The sequence below is a fragment of the Leopardus geoffroyi genome, chromosome D4, assembly GCF_018350155.1.
Source record: "Leopardus geoffroyi isolate Oge1 chromosome D4, O.geoffroyi_Oge1_pat1.0, whole genome shotgun sequence".
Taxonomy (NCBI): domain Eukaryota; kingdom Metazoa; phylum Chordata; class Mammalia; order Carnivora; family Felidae; genus Leopardus; species Leopardus geoffroyi.
In genome coordinates this window covers 21,132,290-21,157,329 of record NC_059342.1, presented here as the reverse complement: position 1 = coordinate 21,157,329, position 25,040 = coordinate 21,132,290, and the positions used below count along the sequence as shown (strand labels likewise).

The 25,040-nt window shown below is 44.5% G+C and overlaps 1 protein-coding gene across 14 annotated transcripts in view; it reads right to left on the bottom strand.

Annotated features, from left to right (window-relative positions):
- LOC123593423 (transducin-like enhancer protein 4) overlaps positions 1 to 20,821 on the bottom strand; it is a 142,479-nt gene extending 121,658 nt beyond the window's left edge. For 4 of the 14 annotated variants that reach the window (XM_045469184.1, XM_045469193.1, XM_045469194.1 and 1 more), the window contains exons 1-4: positions 19,312 to 19,479; positions 18,891 to 18,988; positions 17,730 to 17,793; positions 16,492 to 16,536 (exon numbers count right to left, since the gene is read on the bottom strand). In XM_045469184.1, coding sequence (XP_045325140.1) covers positions 16,492 to 16,536; positions 17,730 to 17,793; positions 18,891 to 18,988; positions 19,312 to 19,350 — 246 coding nt within the window. In that variant the 5' untranslated portion in view covers positions 19,351 to 19,479. Of the gene's footprint in view, positions 1 to 8,241; positions 8,267 to 16,491; positions 16,537 to 17,729; positions 17,794 to 18,890; positions 18,989 to 19,311; positions 19,481 to 19,853 lie in introns of those variants that run through there. The other 10 variants (XM_045469187.1, XM_045469189.1, XM_045469191.1 and 7 more) reach the window with 8 other exon arrangements.
- Between the last annotated feature and the right edge of the window lie 4,219 nt (positions 20,822 to 25,040).

Sequence of the window (25,040 nt, the reverse complement as noted above, 5' to 3'; positions counted from 1 at the left end):
GGGAGTTCGAGCCCCGCGTCAGGCTCTGGGCTGATGGCTCAGAGCCTGGAGCCTGTTTCCGATTCTGTGTCTCCCTCTCTCTCTGCCCCTCCCCCGTTCATGCTCTGTCTCTCTCTGTCCCAAAAATAAATAAACGTTGAAAAAAAAAAATTAAAAAAAAAAAAAAAAAAACGACTTCAATTTGCTGACCTGTTACAGAGACGCGGGTCTGGAACGTAAGCAAGGCCAGGTTATGCAGATATCACACTAGCTATCAATCCTCACATCCTAAATTGGGGGTGTCATTGAGCCGCACATGGACTCCCCCATGTACGATATAAACTACATCATGGAGACAGAAACAACGAAACACAAGAAATTTTAAACATTCCTTGGCTCCTTGCTACTCAAAACGTGGTCAGCGGACCAGCAACATCGGCATCACCTGTGCATCAGAAATGGTGAGTATCAGGCACCACTCCAGACCTGTGGAAACACAATCTGATTTTAACATGATCCTCAATGACTTGTGCACACACCGAAGCTTGAGAAGCACCACTTTAGTTCACTGGTCCTCAACCCTGCTGCACATCGGAATCACCCTGGAGCTTTTAGAAAAATGCTGACGCCCAAGTCCCAGGTCGTGGGGCCTGGGAACCAGCATTTTATACAACACATTGGTCCAGTTCTATCCCCTCGTTTTATAGGTATGGATGAGAACTGAGACTCAGAAAAGTTAGGTAATTTACCAAGATCACAGAAAGTTACCAGCTGAATTTAGAGGAAATCCTAAAAAAGTATTTAGGATCATGCTGCCCATAAAAATGATGAAGAAACCATTAAGTTAGCAATAAACCAAAATTAATTTTAAAGAACTAAGGTTTCATTTTACTACACATATACTTTTTTGTACTTTTATTTTTTCATTTTGTTAATGTTTATTTTTGAGAGAGAGAGGGGGCACGAGTGGAGGAGGCACAGAAAGAGAGGGGGGGCAGAGGATCTGAAGCGGGCTCTGCAATGACAGCTGCGAGCCTGACGAGGGGCTTAAACTCACAAACCGCAAGATCATGACCTGAGCCGAAGTTGGACACTCAACCGACTGAGCCACCCAGGCACCCCAACTGTTTTGCACTTTAAAAAGAAACTGAACATATACCTGTCTATTTTATGTATCTTTGAACCCTGCCCAGTATTTTTCGATGGTGGGTAGGCAGACATAATTTTCCATCGGCCACAGAACAACCAGTAGAGACAGTGAAGCCTCAGCCTTGGTTGGGCTTCTGCCTAGGTCAGCAGCTAGCTTCAGAGTGGAAGGATCATGTGTGATTCTTTTTCTAAAATGTCTGTAATATGAATATACTACTTTTTTAGCAAAAAAAAGAAAAAAAAAGCAAAAGCACTTTGAAACTGCCTTTTAAAGGTCTTTATTTTACTTACATTGAAAAGTTCAAAAACAAGGACAGTCCCTATGTGCTGATTATAAAAGTTTCCAAAAGCACAGCACTGGCTCGGGGCACATGGGAGACAAGAAACTTTTGCCACAACTGCTGACCCCTCTGGTGGTTGATGATTATGTCATGACATTTCACCCATAAATTAGCACAAGATGCGTAGAGGTGTGGTGGGAGGTGGGGGTGGAGCGGAGGAAATTAAAAGCTGTGGTCAGACTTGAAAAAAAAATTACCCCAGAAAAGCAACGTATGTTTCTGACAGTTGAAAACAGACTGCATGACAGACAGCAAAACCACATTTCCGCATGTTTTTTTTTTTTTTTTTTTGGAATGGATCTGTGGTTTTATGCCACCAAGCAATATTTTGGTTTACCAAAATGTACACTATGGCCTTTTTAATTTCATGTTTACTTAACTTTCCTTACTATCATTGCTGTTCTCACTCAACTACAGCAGTTTAAAACAAGAGTCTGGGGCGGGGGTTTAAACTACAGAATATGCCACATTACAAAAAAAGAAGAAAATTAACCACACACATTAATTTGCACTGACTAAAAGCATCCATTGTAATTTCAGTATTTAGCTCATACATAATAAACAATGGAGATAATTACTTGTTTTGAAATACAGTAGTTTCTCAAAACAATTACAGACTCAGCCTCACGTTTCCACGAAATTTCTCAAGACAAAAAGGATATGGAATCACTGACCTATCCAGTTGCTGGCCAAATGATATAAAAATTGAAAGGAAACAGGAAAAAAAAAAAAAAAAAGAATGACTGGAGCAAAGTCTCCACAGCTGATGCATAATTTAGAAGACTCTGTACCTATTTTTAATGTTTAAAAAAAAAAAAACTTTAAAAAGGAAAAAGTCAAAAATCAGGTAATTTGCAAACTCCCACTATTACGTCTATAAAGGTAATGGCAGTAATCAAGCAAAATGACGAAGAACAACACTCGCTCTCATACACTGACACAAAGGTCAAACATGTTCCCTAAAATGGTAAGTTCCTAAACCCACTGTCCACAAAGAGCTGCCTGGCAAAGCCCATCGTGGCCTGGGTATAGAATAATAAGGCACAAATACAAGTCTTATAAAAAGAATCCTTGAGGTTCTTGGCAGGAATACAGATTTGGCAGGAGATGAAGGGAAGATGCGGCTATGAAGACATGGAAGGCCAGAGAAGCAACAAACTCACTTTTCTTTCCTCCTCTTCCTTCTAGCACTCCCTCCTCCCTAGGCACCTCACTGCCAGCATAACCAAGAGCAATTCCCCTCCCCCTCCCGGAGGTTTCCTTTTCTATCAGTGGTACCATGATTCTGCCAGGCTGCGGTGGTCAATGTCTTAGGAACGAATGCATTTACACACCCGTCGTCCAATGAACTTCTAGGTCACTTGGGTTCCTCCTTGCCAGTCCCACATCCCTCCTCAACCCTGTCCCTCTCCAGTCCTGTGCCTCTCCACTCAAATCATTTCAGCTAAAATTCATTGAACATCTGCTGTCAGGGCCCATGCTAGCTGCTACACCCTCGCCCTCCTGGCTGATTAAAACTTCTTTTTGCCTTCGTTCAACAGCTCACATAATATACTAGCATTCAAGGCCTTCTGTAGATGAATCCCAAATCTGCCTTCTCAACCATTCTCTCCCCCTATCCCAACCAAGCTAGAAATGCTAACCAGAAGCTGAACAGACACGGCCCTTTCCCATCTATGTATGTGGCTTCCACTTGGAATCATCCCCTTTCCCTTCTTCTTAGGTGCTCCCCCCGCTGCCCCCGAGGGCCAACTGAAATGTCCCTGAATCTGTCTCAAGAACAGCGCTCTTAATCACTCCTGACTGCCCCTCTTCCGTCTCTGTCAGAGTGCCATGTCAGAGAACTTGTTTTGTTCACACTGGTCCAAATGCCATAAAAAGATTAGAATCTCCACAGAGGCAAGCCTATCCTCTCTTCTAACTCCCTAGACCTCAAAGTGTGCCCGGCAATTAGCATTTGCTCAAAGAACAAGTAAAAGCCATCAGGGCTTTTGCCTTAATTCTGAGGCCTCTTGACCAAGTAGCTCTCTCAATGTAGGAGGAATAAAACAACCTCAAGAGGGTTAAGTTCTTGCTCAGGTTTAAAGTCTTTAGATTATCATCTTAGCTTCTGTAGGTCTGGTTCTAGATATTTCTATTTGAGAAGCTACATATTTCCATTTCAGATAGTTAAAGCTTGGGGTGCGCCTTAAACAAACAAATGTGGCAAAAGTATGCCTTCAAACTGGAAAATCAAATACAGGCATACCTCATTTTACCATTTTACCATGCTTCAGTTTCCTGAGTTTCACAGATACTGTATTTTTTTGTGAGCTGAAAGTCTGTGCCAGCCCATCAAGAAAGTCTATCAGCGCCATCTTCCCAACAACACTGGCTTGTTTTATGCCCGTGTCACATTTTGTTAATTCTCCCAATATTTCAAACTTTTTCATTATTCTTCTACTTCTTTTTTTTTTTTTTAACATTTTTTAATTTTATTTTTGAGACAGAGAGAGAGCATGAACGGGGGAGGGGCAGAGAGAGAGGGAGACACAGAATCGGAAGAAGGCTCCAGGCTCTGGGCCAATGCCTGGGCCAGAGCCTGACGCGGGGCTCGAACTCACGGACCGCAAGATCATGACCTGAGCCGAAGTCGGACGCTCAACCGACTGAGCCACCCAGGCGCCCCATTATTCTTCTATTTCTTAGGGCGATCTGTGATCAGTAATTACAACTAACTGAAAACACAGATGATGGCTAGCATTTTTTACCAAAGGTGTTTTTCAATGTAAGTATGTGCATGGTTTTTTCAGACATAATGCTACTGCACACTTAATAGACTACAGTATAATAGAAGCCTAATTTTTATATGCACTGGGAAACCAAAAAATTCATTTGACTTGATTTCAGTATTTGCTTTATAGTGATGGTCTGGAACTAAACCTGACAATACCTCCAAGATACGCCTGAATCAAAGAAAAAAGGGGGATGTATAAATCTAAGTGGGGAAGCTGGCATGAATACCATCTAACAACCCAAAAGCAACAAAGATCTTACCAGAATTTTTTCTATATGCATCCAAAATTGATGCAAAATATTCTGAATTCTTGCTTCGATTATAAGAAAATCCTATCCGTTCTAATTAGATCTGGTTACAATAGGTCCCAACTACGAGCCATCTATGAGCATTTGGAAATACACAGCCATACTAAAAAGCCAGGTCTTTGTACATAAATGTATTATGCCTGACCCAGCCTCTCCTAAATCTGCCACCTTGTAAATGGAAGGAAAGGCTCACAAGGACACAGAGCTGCCAAACTGTCACCTCCACATTCCCGGAACCTACATAAAGGTAAAAGCTTAAGAAGGACATTCTGGAATCTTGCAGGGCACAATTTCTCCATTAAGAAGCCCAAACAAGGATTCTGTGTTCTCCAAGTTAGCCAAAAAATATTCAAGCAAGTAAAACTGTGGAATTGCCACCATGTTTTTTATTGACCACTTTAGGTTAACTATATTTTTTTGAGGTTAACCAATGTAGATGTACTTAGTGGTAATAAGCCACACTCCAAAACAATTCTATGTCCCAAAAAATCAAAAGCCTTTAAAATAGTCACCCACATTCACAGCACAGCTCAACGGAATATGGAGCGGGGGGAGAAGTAAGCCCAAAGTAAAACTTCGGCCCACTGACCAGTGCCGATGCATTCAAAAATAAAACAAATCCAGTTCGGGACTCATAGGCTACTGAGAAAACTCAGGGTTCCGTTTTGTTTATTACAATGTGAGCAGGACGAGACAAAGACAAGATAATGCCCTTTGACCTCAGCAGGAGACGAAGTCAAAGGGTAGAAGGGCTATTTTCCAGCAAGATCTGCCCTGATCCCTGAACTGGCACAGATCAAGCCAAGGTATCGTGCTCAGTTCTCAAGTGGTTCCAGTCCATCATATACATCTTGGTACCAACCAGACGACCGTCCAAGAGAATGGCTGAAATGACCGACAACGTTCAGCATGGACAAACACGGGCTCACAAAGGACAAAACTATTCCCTGCGAAAGGACTAACACTAATTCTGGGGCCCTCAATGGGTAGTCCGGACAAATGGGCCTCACCTAAAGCCAATAAACTTCGACTAGCCCAACAGTCCCAATGAAAAAGCGTCCTTCTAAGAGAAAAGAAAAGAGAGTGGTTTACAGAAGACCATGTAATATCCCCATTCAGAACCTGAAATAAGAGCCTACGACCACCCACCCTACTGTGCTTGTCATCACAAGAAAATCTGAAAAGATAAGCACGGCTTGACACGTTCTCTCAAACTGACTGAAGTAACTAGGGGAGCCAGGTAAGGCTGACTCTTGGCCTCTAGCCATCCCACGCCAACAGCGCCCCTAAGTTGTGACAACCAGAAACACCTGCAGACACAGCCAAAAACCTCCTTGGGAAAAAGGAACTGCCCCAGTTTGAGACCACTGCTCCAGAGAGTAGTTCTCAAACTCTTCCATTTGGGTCTGGGTTTCCTCACTGGATCGGTGGGTGCTTATGGACTCTTCTCCCACAGAAAAACTTCTGCAAAGAAGTTCAAGGACCATGTGGATCCTTTAAAACCCAGTCAAGGACTCTCCATCCCATTCTCACCCCAGGCTGGCTCTCAGTGCGTTAGTTCTCTGGACACTCCCATGTGGTTGTAAAAGGTACCGTCCCTGTCCTAGAGACTTCATAGTTAGAAGTACAAAAAAAATCAATAGGCCTGTGGTCATCAGTCCATGAACCAGCAATGAAAATCTGCAATAAAGATGAACCAATTGGTTCACTAGCCCAGTGCATGTGTTCATTAAAAAAAAAAAAAAAAAAAATTGTCGGAGCACCCTGGTGACTCAGTCGGTTCAACGTCTGACTCCTGATTTTGGCTCAGGTCACCATCACACAGTTCATGAGGTCGAGCCAGGTGTCAGGCTCCACGCTGACAGTGTGGAGCCTACTGGGAATCTCTCTCCCTCTCTCTCTGCCCCTCCTGCATAGAGTATGCCCTGCTCATACTCTCTCTCAAAATAAATAAACTTAAAAAAAAAAAGCACTGGTATTACATACTTTTATATTATGTGTAATAGTAATATTACACGAATCAGTGAATTCTGACCAATCCACTAATTAACTGTGGGACTTAATCATTTGACTTTTGCATCTCATTTTATTCATCCACAGGATAGGGAAAACGCTTTAGCAAACATTATTGACTTAAATAATGGATGAGAAAGTACCTTGTAAAATACATAAAGTACTATATAAATTTAAATATTTATTCCGACTCCTAGTCTCATCAGGTTAATTTTGGGCTAAAACAAACAAACAAACTCAGAGAACAGATGTTTAAAGAGACTTGCTAAGACTAAAAAGAAGTGATAGTAAATCTCAATTTCTAGTCATATGGTCACAGAAAATAACAAACCAAAACCAAAGGGTCATTTTAGACCAGAGGAGCTAAAAGGGATCTCAATGTTGTTTTCTACTAATTGAAACTGAGAAAAGTGTGGTCCTGAGAAGTTAAGGTACTCAGCAGTATCACACAGATGGTCACTGGTAAGGTGAGAACTAGAACCTGAACCCCCTGAGTGGGTCAAGTATTTGGGGCGGGGGGAGAAAGAGAGCGAGAGAGGAGAGAATGCTGGTAATAAGAGTATTCCAAACCCAGCATTTGGAATACGGCAGAAATATCTATTATACCAATGATCTGAAAACGGAGCCAAACCCAGGACCTATTTCACTGGTTGGTTGATCTCAAGAAGTTACTTGATTTCTGTATCTCAGACTCTTCATATATAAAATGGAAATAATAATATTCTATAATCTCATAAGATTATTGTGAGATTAAGTGAAATATTATTCACCCAATAAGCTCTCTAAAATCACTTACTGTCACAATCGTGACTCTTTCAGTAACACTATACCATCTCCACTAATAAAAAACTAACATATCTTTAAAGTTCCTTGTCCCTGGAAAAGAACTAGACACTGGCATTTTTACGGACTTGGAGGGTAGTTAGCTAAGCACACCACTGTATGGTTCAGACCCGTATCTCCCCACACTCATTCAAACCACATGTGCACAGACTTATTAATAGTAAAAAGGATTCTTCAGATTAACACTGACTGGTGATATAGTGATGTTCAAACTGAATTTTAGATTCAGTTGGGACGCATTCGTGTTTTCATCTTTAAAAAGGCAGATTCCACATGCTGAAATACATACATTCTACTTTATCCTAACTCGCTCCCGAAGGGCACGCCGAGCTAGGCCGCTTTTACTTCCCTTTCCGTCTGTCATTTTTTCCACGAACTTAACAAGTTGGCACCACAGGCCTAACTAGGCTTGGAAACTCCACTTTTTGTTATCCTGCAACCTAACTATTAGGCCTTAAAAATAGGAGATCACACATATTCTTGGCTAACTCAATCTGAATGTGAGCATTCCCTCGTCACCAGATATTTCTTGAGCACCTTCTGTGTGACAGGCACAGTTCTCAGTACCAGGGACACCACGGAGAATAAACACACTGTTCCCATGAAGCTTACATGCTAGTGGGACAGGGGACACTGGCGAGAAACAAGGCTGTATCAAGTACAGTGTGTGTGCATAGCATACTTGAAGAATGCAGGAAAAGCCAGTTTTATTAAGCACTTTGCTAAAAGTGGATCTGGGCTTCATACTTTAATCTGTGCTGGTAAGCCTCCCTTTGGGCAGGGCCCAAGCACTGGAAGGGTAGAGAAGAAAAGAGAAAGGCTCTGTACTCACACACAAACGCCCAGATCAGATCTCTAGCTCGAGAGGACCCCTAACACCCCCTGGAGCCAACAGCATTCCCGAGCTCTTCCCGCTGCATACAGCCAAGAACGTCACAGGAACAGCACACTATCTGTTGTCTGGAAACGGCACGGTCAGTGAAGGGAGCCCTGGAAGGGAAGTCAAGAAACCTACTTCCTTTTCTGCCAGTTACTCTCGCTACGCAACCTCAGGCATGTTCACCGACCTCCGTGAACCCTAGGCTCCCCGCCCGCGTGCTGATCCTCCTGTACTGTGACACTGGGCTAGTCTCTTAAGCCCTTAAGCCTTAGTGTCATCTGTTCAAGGAGGCCAGCGGAATGACACTGCTTGGCAAACTGTCGAGTACTCCACTGACAGAAGCTATTTAAATAAATACACGGATCCAAAGCTTGCTACTTGCTTTACAGGAACATCAGGAAGATTAAGGAGAACATATAAAATGCCTTAAGCTCTCTGTAAAGGGAGAGTGTTACGGGGTACTAGTGCTCATAATTTCTACAATTACTATTCTTTCCAGTTATATTTCCTTGTATTTTCAAATTCCTTAACCAAAATCATCCACAAACCCAGAGACGCCGAAAATAAGAGCAGTGTCCTAATTAGAATACTGCTAAGTGGAATAAGCTTACTAAGAAATCAGGAAGCAGATACCCATCTTCCCCTCCTCAACCTCTCCCTGCCAGGGCTGCTGCCCAAGCCGGGTCCCCGCAGGGGTCCCAGGTACACCGCGGCCACCCAGACCACAGCCAGAGCCGGTGTCCCGAGCTGGGAGTGCAGCCACGCTTTCTTTCCGAGAAATGGGAGACGCTCCCTTCGCAACACAAATCCTGAAGTACCTGTGAACAAAGTCCTCAAAAATAACGACCAAGGGACACAACTCACCAGAAGACTGAGTCCCTAAGGGGCATTCAGGAGCATCTGTCTTTCGCTTCTCTGACAGTCCAGTTAAAAAACCCACACCTTGCCCTTCATCCACCTGCTGGATGGAGCACAGGCAACACAATGAAGCCCCCCGGAGAAAGTTTTGGCCGGGTGGTAGAGAACCAGCAAGGGCCTGGCACAAACACTGGGTCAATTCCAATGAAAACAGAATATATAGATTTGTGTTGACGAATGCTGGCTAAGTCCCTCTTTACAGATATAAAGCAACTACCACTGACAGCTGTTACTGAGGCAAAGTCAAAAACCTGCAAAGCCCTTCTCACTTAAAGTAGAGCAATATTAATTTCATGAATTCGGTCTGCAGTACACTTGGAACGAGTCAAGTCCTAAGCCTCACAAACTGTCCTTATCAGTGTAAACACTCTGATTTACAGAGTTGCTCCCCCCCACCCCCACCCCACATGCTGTCTCCTGCTCTTCTCCAGTAGCCCAGTTCACAAAAGTGATAACCCAACCACAAGACTACTGGATGTGCCTCCCTTGCTGGTGTGCTGGGGCTTTTTAAGGGGAGGTGTGAAAGGGGATCGAGCCAAAGTACCTTCTAAAAATCACATCCCCTTCACTGGCTCCATGGCCGTCAAATACCTTCCTGCCATCCTGACGTAATAAGCCAGACTACCCAGTCACGTCAAAGGTGGTGAAAATGTCCTCGTTAAAAAACAGACCAAAAATAAATAAATAAATAAATAAAGCCCACAAATAACTCTTCTAAGTCCACGTTTTAAACATCTAATTCCCAACGTACTTTACCTACTCCATAACACAAAAAGAAAAAGGAAAAAAAAAAAAAAAAAAGGAAAAATTCTAGGAGAGAAAAGGTGGAACCGAGGTGTGAGCACAATGGCCGCCGCCAGCAGGGTCTGACTTCACTAAGGCTGCAACATCACCTCAAGGCATGAGATAGTTCAACCCAGCTCAAAGGTATTATTACTTAGGTCACAAAGAACTCTGCCCAGAAAAACAAAAAATAAAATCAATATCCAGGAGGGATTAAGGGGCAGTGAGAAGGAAATATCCCTTTGTTTGAATGCTCTAAAGAAAATCTCTCACCAGTAAAAGCAAAATATTTACCTTCATTTAAAAGTTTTGAGTTGTATGTGATTTCCTGCATCTAAGAGCCTCTTTCTGAACTACAAAGAGGCCACAAAACATCACATTTTCCCCTCCCCATTTTCCCCTTCAAAAACCCACAACATGGTGATTAAAAAACAGCCCCTTGTCTTCAGGCATAGTTTTAGAAGCCACAAGGAAAAGATAAAAGTTAAATGGAAGAACAAGTCTGTAAACAAATGAGAAATAGGTTGCCCACGGAGGAAGCAAACTCAGTCTTGATAAGCCGGCAGCTCTCCTTGCTCCATCCATGGGAGATTCCAAGCGAAAGAGACCCTCACCCCCTCACCCACTGACAGAGTCTGAAGGCATGAGCCCGGAAGTTCAGTGACTTAAGGACAAACCCCAGGACTACACCAGTCTCCCAGGCGCTCTCCATTCCCAGAAGGACCCGGGGGCCTGAATCTCCAACCCAGGGCAGACCAATCTCCCAAGAAACATCCTCCCAGGTAAATTCATCTGAAGTTCTGAATCCACTACCTAATAACTACATCACCTTGTGCAGATCTCATCCTGTTTAATCACCCTTTGATTGGACATAATCCCTTTCTTAGGATCATTTGTGAGAATAAAGAATTCTGGCAGTGTGCCCAGATAAGTGCCTATGCCGGATACATAAAAAACGTTCACTTCCATTGAGAGGAAATCCCAGTTCCACTCAACGCTCACTACTTTAGGTGAACAATCTTCAGATACTCTAGAAGACCTCAAAAAAGAGAAAATTCAGAACTCAACACATGAGAAGATGAGAAAAGAAAAAGGGGGAACCCACACCATTCAGAAAACACCCCTCATTATGCACCTACCCTGACAGGTTAAATTTCCTCCTCATACATCTGCTTCTCTTCAAAGCCCTGTGAGAAGCAAAGTGACAGCTTACTGGGTCCTGCCCAAGGCACTGCCGCCTGTATCAATTGTCCTAATGCTAGATCCTCTCCGAGTTTTGGAAAAAAATACATAATTTAAAATCTACAGACATCCTGATTTACTAAGTACGACTGAAGTTGGGTCCTTATCCCAAAATGTCCAGATCAGACAGGCAAGGGGTAAGAAAACACCCCCATCTGGTTAATATTAATTGCGAAGTATTATTGAAGTATCACTGAAGGCTCGGTAACCCTGCACTAGAAGAGGTGGCTTTAAGCCTCGATGAAAAACACACACAAAATCACAAGAAGCCCCGCCCCCACCCGAGCATGCACACGCTCTTCTAATTGTATCTGGAGGTTTTCTGCACCATCATCGAAATCTCACTTGTAATCTCTTTTGAGATTTTCCAGCGCCGTAGTGTCCACCCACTATTCACCAACCTCTAGACTATTACCCTAATGTTGATACAGCAAAAGAAAGCTCTGCCAGTAAAATTTTCATCGGCTTATTCCTTTCGGCTAGAACATCCCACCTTTCGTAATAGTTCACTTTCATTAGTATACAAGAGTTCGATCATTCATTTCTGGAAAAAATAATTAGTCGCTGTGCGGGAAGGCAAGACACACTTTTGCCTACATTCTCAAACACCTATTCGTGCACCTAATCCTCCTAATCCAAGCGCTTATTGTCCAAGACAAAAGGTGTGTAAGAAACTAGGAATATTTTTAAAAAATACTTTTCTTATGGCAAAGCTGCTCTAAGCAGAACTTTAAACAAATGGACCTCCATCGCAAGCACTGTTCCCAAATAAATTTACTGCACCCTCGCATCAAGACCACTCAAGGCTGGAATGTGATGCCAGTCATATATTACTTCAACCTCAATAAATCTCTTTTTATTCCTCAAATCCTGGGCTACTTTCTCAAATAGTTTGCGAAAAAGCACCAACCTAATTAACAACAGCTTCCCCTGCAACAGTGGCCTTGATTTCACTTATTTACACATTAACTGCAGCCTCCTTTTGGCCAATCCAGTCTATTCTCTGTACCATGCCGAGCCTTTTATCTGCCCTGGACAGCATTTTCTCCAGCAGATGAAGTAGATGCCGATTGATTTGCTGTCGAGCATGGTAAATTAATAGCAACAAATTGCTGAGGGCCCGTCTCGCTGCTCCACCATGCTTCGGCAGTTTTGCTTTATTTGCTCCATGATGGGCAGCAGTCGGCCTCTTCAAGTCAATTTCTTCTTAACAACCTGCAATACTTTTCAATGGTGAAAATAGAGCTGTTCCTTGTAAGTCAGAAATCAATATCCTATTGCCCTTAGAAAATGCTAAACAAGCAGTATTGGCAATCCACTTGGTACTAGAGGGTATCAGATATAATGCAAATCCATACTGCTTCCCTCCTTGTAGTTATTACAGTTTGCTAAAAGGTTCCTAATGTCATTTATCATCATTTACCATCGACCAGAGAGGCTATGATTATGATATCCTATCAGTTGGCAAGGCCCTTTCATTTCTATTCAATTAATATTTTAGCAGCACTCAAATGGTTGTGGCCCAAGTCTCATAATAAAATTTACATGGCTTGGAGTGAAACAGGAATTCTCCTGCTCTGATTAAAAAATAATAATTATATTTATACATAAAAATACACACACACATATACACACATGCACAGAAACACACAAACGTGTATATTGAGAGCACAGTATTTACTTTTTTAGGTTCTAAGTGTTGTAGATTTCCAAACTTTTCTAATTCTAAAATTCAAATACTAAGCTAAGTTTTTTTAGAAGCAAAAAGACCTTCAGATTACAGAAGACTGACTATGAGAAAGTCACAAGATGTCCTCACAACGTGGTATATTCATCTCCGTTCGCAGCTCCTCTCGGTGGAATTCACATACCTACTGTTCCTAATCAACATCCAATATTCACTTTTTAAAGAGGTAACTGCTGCTGTCAGATTACATCAGGGAGGTCTTCTTTAATTACAGCATTACAGGTGAAGGATGGGAATGAGCAGCATTTAGCAATGTTATCAACTGCATGCATCACCCTGCTGTGCCCACGGTCACTGACCCATTTAGAAGCCACACTGCATTTATAAAGAGGAACAATCAATGGGGTGCCTGGGTGGCTCAGTCAGTTGACTGTCCGACTCTAGGTTTCGGCTCAGGTCATGATCTCACCATGGTTTCGTGGTTCGAGCTCCACATGGAGCTCTGTGCTGGCAGCTCAGAGCCTACTTGGCATTCTCTCTCTCCCCCTCTCACTGGCCCTCCCCCATTCGTGCTGTCTCTTTCTCAAAATAAATAAAACTTAAAAAAAAAAAATCAACAAAAATAGTAACAAGTAAACCGTGAGCCAACTGTCCCATCCACCCCAAAAAATAAACACAAAACCCAAAAACCTCACTGGGAAATCCTTAGGGAACACAGGCCAATGTTCTTTCATTTAAAAAAATTCCATTATGCAGACATCACAGTAAAACATGTGCCATTTCTAACTATGTCCCATTTGTCATCTTCGTGTTCATGCTGGAACTTGAGACAGTGGTGAAGCATTAATTCACATTATGGCCTACAATGCTCCATTCTAACTTTTCTGGGTTTGTTTCCAGCTTCCTTGGCTCAGCTCTATCGATCCTACTAAAGAGTAGCAGAAATTAGATTCATATTTTATGCTCTAATTCCATGTCATGTCACCCAGTTCTCCTTTAAAAAAAAAAAAAAAAATCAACTAATTCTACCAGACTAATGCTATTTACTCAGTTACCAAAATTTAAATTAATTATGTTCTCAAACATAATTGTTAAAAATTGGCAACATTATGCAGGCTTAATTAAGATTAAATCCAATTTACTAAATGTACTTTAATTGGTACTAATTACATTAGCTTTCATTTCAGAATGACAAATTCCCCATAGATTTCACTCTATAGTCTTCTATCAGAATCAACACAGGGTGACTGACGACAAACATCGTACAGAAAGGGGAGGGGCCATAATACCAGACCCCCACCCTGTCTGTCACCGCTCTATGCTTTTATCCTTTTATCAATTTGCTAAGTCACAGAGTCATGACTCCATCACAGCCATCATTTTCTGTTCCAATGAAAAATTTCTCTGAAAATAAATACTCTGTGGCTGGCAGCAGCCAAGAAGAACACGAGCGTTAACCAAAAAATACACAAAGGTTTCAAATATCAGGGCCACCAATTACTAGGGTACTTCCAAGGACTCCGGGGACTCCTACTCTTGAACCCTTCAGAGACACAAATCTAATAAGTGAATAAGCCTAACCCGATCTTGAGAACTAGGCCCAATTATGCCGCAGGGCAACTTCCCTGCATTATTGCTGCTTTCCATTACGAGGGTATCCAGCGAATGCATCTGGAAGAGAGGCCAAGAGGAACCAAGGCTGTCTGCCTAGGAAAACAAATAAAGACAGATATGCCTCTGTGCTTAAGGGGGGAAAGAAAGAAAATATAATAAGTAGGTGGTTTGCAGGGCTGTCTGTATTTCATAATGTGATAAACTGCCCTCAGGATTCTTGATATGATTGAATTTTAAAAGCAAGGGGGAAAAAAAAAAAAAGGGAAAATGTACTCCATTCTCAATTTTAAATGGACGGCATGTGAGGCCACCTGGACAAGAGGATGACAGTATTACGGAGGTACAAAATGTGTAAAATTAAGGGATCTCACACACAATCCCCCCCCCTCGCCAAAGAAATGCATACAATCAAATACAAGCTCTGGGTCTCTCAGAACTGTAAATGTTATGTATAAAGAGACCTGGAAACTAAGTGTTATGGTAAATAAGACACAGGAGGAGAAATAAAGGAACATTAATCATCTGGTTCAATCTTTAAAAAGACACTAATTCATCCTGGGATGGTGGGGTGAGGACAAAAAAAAAAAAAAAAAAAAGACACGTACAAGATCCAGACCTAAAATGACACGTAATGAGCATAATTAACAAACAATCTCTCTCATATAATTTACTCCTGTAAGGTACAGCTAAGAGGAGTCCATCCATAAGCTTGATGGATTTTTTTGAGGGGATATTTTAATACGCAGCAAACTATATTGTGTTAATACCGACATACGTAAACAGCATATGATAAAAACAAAAGTACCTGAAATCAAGTCTTCAGCTTAAGTAACAACTCCCTTTTTCCAACTTTCTGTTTTCAAATACTGTTTATCTGATGGCTTTTTTAAAACACGCACCTTTTAAATATCTACTACCTGTAAGTATGTGATTATATCCAGAAAGGAATCCGTAAGTACTAAAAGCCTAATAATAGGTGACCATTTTATAGGTTATAAACTTAGAAAATAAGGATATCTACCACGAGCATCAACAAGAAATGAAGAGCATTAAGTTTTCCCTCATCTTTTCCCAGCAGGTAAACACATACACACCTATTCTAAAGTAGCTGATGAAACAGACCTAAAGCACTTTCACCAGGAGATCACTAAAAATAAATTATTGCTGCCAAACAATATTTTTTACATATATGCTATTTTTCTATCTAGAAAATTTAAACCAAACCATTTAATTCAGTTGCCTGCATTTAAAAAAAAAAGCTGTTTGAGTCATACCTCTCAACACTTTCTGACTAATCATTATGGTTTTTGTTTTGTTTTGTTTTTTTGGCTGAACTAATTACTAGATTTGAAGACTCAGTGGTGTTGAACCTGATCACAACCTCCTATCTGGCTCAATTTACTGCACAAATTTTGGAAGTACAGTTACAATTCCTAGTAAGACCCAACTAAGTAGCCTCGGGGGACTGGTACAAGGATTTTATTTTACATCAATTTCTTTTGTAGCGCTACAGATTTCATTTTGATCCTCCCAGCTCACCCTCTATCCATTCTTTCACACCAAGCCAAGGAAGGTTCCACACAATTTACAGTTTTCTTTTTAATATTCGCTAAGAAAAGCCCTCTCCTAGGACAAGTTGGCAATGCCTGAAGTACACACATTAACTCTTTCAAAAGAAAAACAAAACCTATTTTAAAATTTAGCATCTTGCCTTTGAAAGTGTACAAAGTTTAATATGAATTCAGACACTTTAAGTCATGTTTTTAAATGATTAAAATTAGGGTAATATGCAAAAAGGATGGGGAACCACACCTGAAAAGATAGCATTGTTTCCCGTACAGTCTTTTAAAATACAGACAGCCACAAAAACGTGCAGAATAAAATTGCGAAACATACAATTTTCTTTCTAAAGTATACAGTATTACTGTCATTTCAAATGGTATAAAGAAGTAACTTACCTGCTTGTGCATTTCTATATTCAACCCATAGGACATCTCATAATACTGTCAAAGAAGGGAAAGCAATTAATTTCGTGCTTTTCATTGGTCTCCCTAGTTTGTTCCCAATGCTCCAACTGTGTTTAAAACAAACGTAAAAGCCTCACCTAAACCAAAATAACCATAATACTTATGCTGCTAAAGAGGAACACTTAGCTGAATAAACTAGAAGCCACCCTAAGACACAGACTCTAGGAAAATAACTCACAAAAATCAAGTTCACACATAGCATTCTTAACATCGCCAGTTCTCTTTATACATCACAAACAGATGCATCAAAAAGGTCTGATGAAAATTTGGTACCGTATGGACTCTGATTCCTAGGCACAGCGGGCAAGTTAATGGCAAGAGTCTCCTACAAACGCTGACGCTTTGAAAGAACTGTTCAGAAATGTGATGCTACTTCAGAGTTCTCTCATTTTTAGTGTACTGCTCATGTTCATACATTCAAAGGAAAAGGGCTTGATAGGAAATGAATGAGTTACTCTGAAGCCTTTATGAACAAGCATAAAAACATGCTTGGTAAGACTTCTGAAAAAGCAGATCTGATTTTTTTTTTTTTTTCTTTTTTGGACGTGTAACGTAACTGTCATTTCAGAAATTCTGGCAGAACAAATCAGTTATACAGGGGCCGACAACACTCCTCAAACCAATGGAACACCACAGAAATTGAAAACACACAAAACACATGCAAAGACACACAAACTAGTAACCTAAAAAGCGGGAAAAATTTGAAAAGGTGTCTGGTGTCTGGGTATCTGTCATTCTCTAAGAGAAATGAAACATTAAAAATATAACTGTGTACGGAAAAACTGGTTAAGATTGTTTGGAACAAGAACAATAAAACAACAAAGAAAACCACTAACAGAAAAACATTTTGCCCGTGACTCTACACAAAACATAAAGGAGGTTTGGGTTTGTTTGTTTTTTGTTTTTTTTCCAATCTATAAAAACAAAGCCCAGAGGATTATACCCCACACAGCTGAACTTTTTGAAAATGAAATCAAAGCTGGTTGTCAGAGGCAAGTTCTAACATCCTGGAATTACAGGTTGCTAATGGTCACATTCCCACAACCTCAACTACGCTGGCACGGGAGACTGGATCTATCCTACAGCCTCCAGCAATCTGAACATACCCTTCCTTGCTTTTGGTATCCTAAACTAATAGGCACTTTGAATCTGTGACACAGTTTTCTTACCATGACATAATGCCGCTGCATCTCGGTCTTCTCACTGGCCAGTTTCTCACATTCCAGCTTCAGGCTGTTCAAGACATAATGAAATCTAAATACAATGCAGACCTTGACTTACGTTCTTCAAAAGTAAACACGCATTCCCTCCTCTAAATCATCACCTACAAAGCACCAAATCAACTATCTTAAATTCCGCCCTCATTACCGAAGGAGAGAAAGGGGTGACTGGAAGGAGCCTGGACTTGCCCTTTCAAGAAGGACCAAAAGTGGGGGTTTTGTTTGAGAAAAAAATCCTCTGGCCCATTTAATTCCAGAACCTCACTGAGAAACGAACGTTCACTAAATTCATTTAATGAAAAAAGAAGAAGAAAATAAACATCAAGAATGTCTACACACCCAAACACAAATTTAAGTCCCCCAAAATGTCACAAGGGGTTTTTTTTTCTTTCATGTTCCGCGAAGAGATTAACGAAAATATGAATCAAGCATGTCTTATGAATGATGTCTTATTTGTTCCCTCCAAAACAGAGACAAGTTTAATACCACCACCCAGGGGCAAAGTGTGGATCGGGTTCAGTGGCTTGCTTAGGTTCTTGCATTTAAGAAAGAATTCCACGTCATTAGAAAGCCAGTGAAAGAAAAATATTTCAAAGGCACTCCAAGTCCAACGGTCGTCTCTAAGAAGAAAACATTTTTTCAGCATAAAAGTAATGAAATCGCTCACTTGCGACTTCCCAGGGCTCTCAGCTCTCGGTATTTCAGTGGAATGGCAGAAAAAAGTGAGACGGAATCAAGCCCGGAGTAATAAAGAACCAAGGAAGTCAAAAGGCCCCAGAATCTTCCCAACCTTCCATTCTCCTGGCCCCAATAAATCAATATCGAAAGTTTGGCCTCAGCATTTTCCAAGTCTCCCCAGTTTCGATTGTTCTGCCTTCTTTTTATTTATTTATTTACAGAAGGGAAGAATGCTTAATTTCTTTACACCTGCCTAAGGAAAAGAGGCCTTGCCTTGCCCTTTCTGCCCACAAGTAAAAATGATAATACCATCCCCGCGGCGGCCAAAAAAAACAAGGGGGGGGGGGTGGGTGTGTGTGTATGTGGGGCGGAGGGGGGGGGAGAGACAAGAGCTAAGCAAACATGAGGATCAGCTAAAGTCAATATCGTTACCTGTGGTATTGAGCCTGTAAAAACTGAAACTCTTCCTTAATCCGATCACAGGACTCGGAAATTGTAAATTTAAAGGGTTGAGCAGGCTGATGCGGTGCCTAAAGAACAATAAAATATTTAATTAGCCCACATCACAGGCGAGGCAGAGATGGAGAAAAACACACCACGCGGCGCTAGCGGGGGTGGGGGGTGGGGGTCACCGCGCAGGCAGGCAAAGAGCGATTAAAACTCTCATCTAGCTCCCCCACCCCACCCCCGCCTCGCCGCACAGCCCGCCAGGGGCCGGTTTCGGGGTGGCCCCGGGCCCCCGCGTCCGCCGGCCCGCCCCGGACCCTGCGGGTTCGAAACCCCGCTCCTCTCCCTCGCCCACCGCAGACGCCCCCACCAGGCGTCCGGCGCGCCGCGCCCACTCCCTCCCCACCCGGAATCGAAACTGGCCCGTCGGGGGGACTCGCGCCATGGCGTCTGGCCGCGGTCAGGTCGGGGGAGGGGGGACGCAGCCGCCACCCTCCGCGGCCAGCTGGCGGGCTCGCTCGCGCGTCCCCGGGGCCCGCGGCGCGAGGGGCCGGCGCCCCGCACTCTCGAGCCGCAAGCGGGACCAGCCGCGCCGCCGCCGAGGGCGCCCTCCCCGCCCCGCCGCGGAGTCGCGCCTCCTCCATCGCTCGCCACCCCCCCCTCCCCCGGAGGAGTCGCGGGGACGGCGAACCGCTCGGCGCGGCTTCCAGGGGCTTCAAAGACAACAATAAGAAAATGGCTACAACTCAATTGCCTCTCCGCACCCCCTCGGAGAGTGCCACCGCGCCGGGGGGTAGGGGGGATGACGGCGGGCGGCTCCCCAAGCGGGCCGCGGGGCGCGGGCCGCCCTCCCCGCCCCTCCGGCCCCAGACACAACTCGGCGCGCAGGGGGCGACGCGGGGAATCCCCCCGCGCTCGGCGAGCTCGCGCCCCGCCGCCCGCACTCACCGGGTGTCTGGTCTGCGGGTACATCTTGCTCAGATCGCGAATCATCCAAACCGATTTAGTTGGCTGCGCTGGGCAGAGGCGCGCGGCTCATTGGCTTTAATGGCCCCGAGAAGGAGGAGGAGGAGGAGGCGGCGGCGGAGGCGGCCGGCCAGGTCCGAGGGGCGGCTCGGGCGGTCCCGGCCCCCGCCGGGTCTCGCGTGACGCGGGCGGCAGGAACGCGCTGCGGCGGTGGCGGCGGCTGGGTGCGGGCGGCCGGGCCGCTCGGCATTCCTCGCGGGCGTCACTGGCCCGCCGCGGGCATTGTCCGGCGCGCGTCTCCCGCGGCAACGCTCCGACGTTCGCTCCGCCGAGGCGCGCCCGCCGAGCCCGGCGCCGCGGCCGCGCCGCTCCCCCGGGCCGGGAAAGTGCGAGCTCCGCGCACCAGCGCCCGCCGGCAGCGCCGCCCGCCCGCTCGCTCGTCCCACTCCAAACTTTTTTTTATTTGTCTTTTAATTGGCTGTTATTCCTCCGAATGAATGATCTCTCTCTTCTTTCCTAAAAGCAAACACAAACTCCTTTGGTTCGGAAGAGGTCTCGGCGGTGCTTTTTGGTTTCTCTGGAGATTTTTTCACTTCACAGCAACGATCTTTTAAAAGGCACCTTTTAGCTTCTTTTACCACATCTCATTTCCTTATTTTTCTTCCTTCCTGTTTTCTTGTCTTTTTTTTTTTAACCCCAAATTGAAGGGGATTATAAAAATAAAAGAGAGTGAAACGCTTGCGGCTTTTTTTTTTTAATTCTCTCTCCTTTCAAACTCTGCGAACACCACCTCAAAATAATATACAAGTGTGTGAGAGAGGGGGAAGAAAGCAGCCAACAGCCCAAACACCCGCTCAGAACAGCTCTAACAACACGCTCTGTGTAGGTGACTTCTTTGACCAAATTTAGCAGCAGCTAATCATTAACATTCTGATACATATTCACAACCGTCCGTGGAGGGACCGCAGAGCATCCCGGGAGATGTAGTCCACCCCCAGCGACCTCGGTTGAGGATTCGGCCAGATTGACTACAATCACCGGCCCGCCACGCGACTGCTCTGGGGCGCTCTCCAAGCGTCCCGCCCACCCTCGGCGCGGTAGGCGTCTCCAGCAACCAATCAGAGGTGGCTGAACATTAATCGCCGTTCTGTGTTACTGCCCATCATTTCACTGCTGACAAATGGCGAGCCAGAGGGGAGGAGCAGGCCGGGCTGGAGCCCACGTGGGGGCCGGGCGTCGTCTGCGGTTCGGGCCAATGAACGGAACGGGATGGGGTTAGCGGAGGCGGAGCGGAGACGGCCCGCCCAAGGCGGAGCTTCGCCTTGGCTGACGTTCCTTAGCGCGAGCGTTCGAACCGGGGAAACATTTGTTCAGCTGTCAATCAAAGTAACGTGGGCCTGGGAGTAGCGGCGGCGGCGGCGGCGGCGGCTGCTGCTGCTGTTGCTGCTGCCCTGGCTGCATCTTCAGAACTGGGTGTTGGTGGCGGTGGTGGCGGCAAAATAAAGAGGGTGGAGGGGGCGGTAAGGCTAGAGGCTGGTCAGAAGATCTCCTTCCGAGTCTAGTCCTCCCTTCCGCCCCCCTCCAACCCAAACAACCCTCGGCCCCTTGCTCCTCGGCCTCGCCAGGAATGCGGACTAATTAGGGTCCAATGTCTCCTTAAAGAGACAAGCTCGGCCTTGTGTAACGCGCCGAAACCCCTGTTGAGACAAGAGAGGGAGGATCACACCGATCCCACTTCGTTCGGTTCACATCAATTTTACGCGCCGCTGGAGCCGGCATAATTTTCCGTGTGAACGCGGTCTCGGGCCCCTGTTCTTGTTTAGAGCAGGAGACGGAACTGCGAGACGCTTACTGGGGCAGGGGGCCGGGGTACGGGTGGGGAGGGCGCCCCTCCGAGGCCCGAGGGGCTGTGATTGTCGTTTAACCCTGAAGTGGGGCCGATTTTCTCAAGCAACTATGCGAGGAAGCGCCCCAAGTCGCTCTCCTCGAGAGCCGCGGGGGCGCAACCGTGGAGCCTCGGGGTGGGGCTGGAGGCCCGGGGGCAAGGGTCGCCAGATTCCCAAAAGAACTTTGTCGAGAGGGCCACTCTCACTCCGCAGACTGCAGTCGGTCAGCACTATGGCAGTGTCAAGGGGGTACCAGACGCAGGTACTGGGCAGAAAACGCCCCTGCGCCCCTGAGATGCTCCTTCCCCCCGGATCAGTAGGAAGGAGATTGCCCCTCTTTTTCCTGCTCTTGGGAGGAGCAAGTCAAGCTTGACGCGGTTGAAACCCGCTAGGAGGCCAAGCGGACCACGAGAGAGGGTGGGTCGGCCACCCCCGGAACACGGTCCGGGAAAGTGGGGGTGGTGTAAGGGCAGAGGCCGGGGAAGGGGCATTTTTAGGGAAGGAGCTAAGGAGGAGGGGACCGACTCTGTGACAAGAAGGAGGGGCCCGAGGCAGACAGCGCCTTCTTAGTCCTCATCCAGCTGGGGTTGCTCCCTGGTTTAAGGGTTGTCGGTGAAGCTGGTAGCCTTTCCTAGTAACCCTCTAGCCTTTTGGGGGTGTGCAGGAATTCAGAAAAAGTCAGATTGAGGGTTGACTAATTTAAGGGTCTGTTTTGGACGTTCATTTCTGAGTGTCTTTTGCCTACTCTATCTTGAGACGTTGGCAGAGGTGGTTCAGCATTAGTGGAAAACCAGTCTCCTTAATGATATCCCACGCCTCAGTGGACAATCAATGGCTTACTGTCCAAGTTAGCACATTCTATGGGCTTCTTCCTGTGCGGGCAGTGTGGAAGGCTGGTGCAAAGGAAGGCTTTGAACGTCTTCACAATGTAAAGTCCATCCCCAAACACTTTCAGCAATTCAATTCAGCGAATACTTTCTCCGACCCCCAAAATAAGAGGATGGGCAGTTTTCTGAACCTCCTCTGTCCGATGTGTCCAGTTCAAAATGAGATGTGCTGTAAGAACACACACGAATTCTGAAGAGTTAATTAAAAAAAAAGTAAAGTGAAATAGCTTAATAATTTATGATTACATGTTGAAATTCTAATATTTTAATATGATTGCTTAAACAAAACATGTTGCTATAGTTAATTTTTGTCTGTTTCTTTTTTACTTTTTTAACCCAGATACTAGGAGAGTTTCAATTACTTGATGGAGCCCACATATTTTCACTGGACAGCACTGTTTTTGAAACATTCCTAAGAACCCATAGTTAGAAGACTTAAGTGATACAGTTTTTACACTAGGACAGTGAATTTTCTAAGAACACCAGCAACAATCACGTTTTATTCTCCGGTTGGTTATTTTCTCCCAGTGGAGTTTTTCAATAGTTGGTTAAATGACCCACAGCGCCTCTGTAGGAAGTTCCGTGCTATCTGTTCTTGCCAAAATGTTAGCAAGTTCTATAAGAACAAGAATTTGGTTATGCTCACAGCCACGCCCCAGATGCTGTCCAGCACATAGTTGGTGCTCAGTAAATATTTGCTAATGGCATTAATGAGCAAACCCCAAGTTGTATCAGCATGGAAAGCTTCTGTATCTTTTGGGCCATATTTATTGAGATTCTGTGCAGTTATTTCCTAGTATGGGGAATGTGAATCCTAATAACGGAAACTGAAGAGCTCGGACAAAGGGAAACTGCTCTGTTAGGAAATCTCAAATAGCTTATGGCAGGGACCTCTCTCCCAAACTCTCTCAATAGTTCATGTCAACAGAAAGGTGATAAGACATCAGGATGTTTCTTTACTTTTTATTAAGTGCAGTTTTAGAATACTGCCCTTGGATATGTTTCACGTTTTGCTCATTTGGCAGATCTACGTGACAGCGATGTCTCAGAAAGATGCCAAATGAAACAACTGGTGACCCGGCAGAACACAGAAAGCAGGACACAAAAACAGCTGCTTTTGTCTCTTCTGCTCTCTGCTTGTGCTTCTCTCTCTCTCTCTCTCTCTCTCTCTCTCTCTGTCTCTCTCTTTTAAAGTGTATTTATTTAGTTATTATTTATTATTTATTTATTGGAATCTGTACACCCAGTGTGGGGCTCAAACTCACGACCCTGAGATCAAGAGTCATATGCTCTTCCAACTTAGGCAACCAGGCACCCTTGTGCTTCCCTTGATTGCACTTTTTTCACAAACTGTTAAGCAGCTGTGAAGTGGCCTGGGGGTGCAGGGGGTGGGGCTCGCCTTACACACAGTGCTGAGCTCCGGAATGTCTCTGTGGGCAGGGCTCAGCACAGCATGCCTGTTGGAAGCTAGGCCTGGAGGTTCCAATCTTAAAGTGATACATGCAAAGCAAGCACATTATTTTCTCTTATGTTATATGTTATAAATTATGTATTCCTCCTTGAAGCATTTATTGAAATATTTTTTTTTTTTTTTTTTTTTTACCTATTATGTGCCAGGATAAGGGAACTGAGCAATAAATGTGGGTATTTTTTTTTAATTTATTGCCTCACAGCTTCAAATTCATCCTCGTTGCCTGCTGTGTGAAAATAGATCTGGGCCCTTTCAACACTTTTCTTTGCCAGCTGGTACCAAAACTTTGTCAATAGAGGGTGCTGGGGAGACATTACAAGGGGAAAGGGTTTTTGCTTCCTGGTTCTGGTGTGCAGGCCAGGCAGATTGCCACAGCACAGGTGACAATCCATTGCACCCAGCAGCCAGGAGCTTCTTCCAGGACTCTCCTCACGTAGTTTCGGACCAGAGTGCCTCTGGGAGACATTCCCTGAAACAGCTTTCTTTGGCACCCCAGAGGATGGATTTCTAGTAAGTTCTGGAGTGTGGATTTCTGGCAAGTTCCAGAAAGCAGACTTCTATCAGGGTCCACCCGCTCCAGCTGTGCCATTTTGAGCAAGGTCTGGATTTCAACCATAGGGTGTGTGTGGGTCCTGGGGAAGCTCCTGCTTGAGTCCTCTGTCTCAGCCCTAGAGGTACTGGCTGTTCCTTATATCTGCTATTTGTATATTCTTGAGGGTTCTCTTTACCTCTTACCACACCCTCCTTACTCCCATGCCCTGTCATAATTAGTAAGTCTTTATGTTGAACTTCTCTTGTTCAAATTACTGTGTAATTGGACTCAGACTGATGCAGTAAACAACATATGCAGAGTCTCTCCCCTTCGGGGACTTCCATTCTGATTGAGAGAGGCAAACAGTTGAACGAGTAGCAGCATGATACGAAA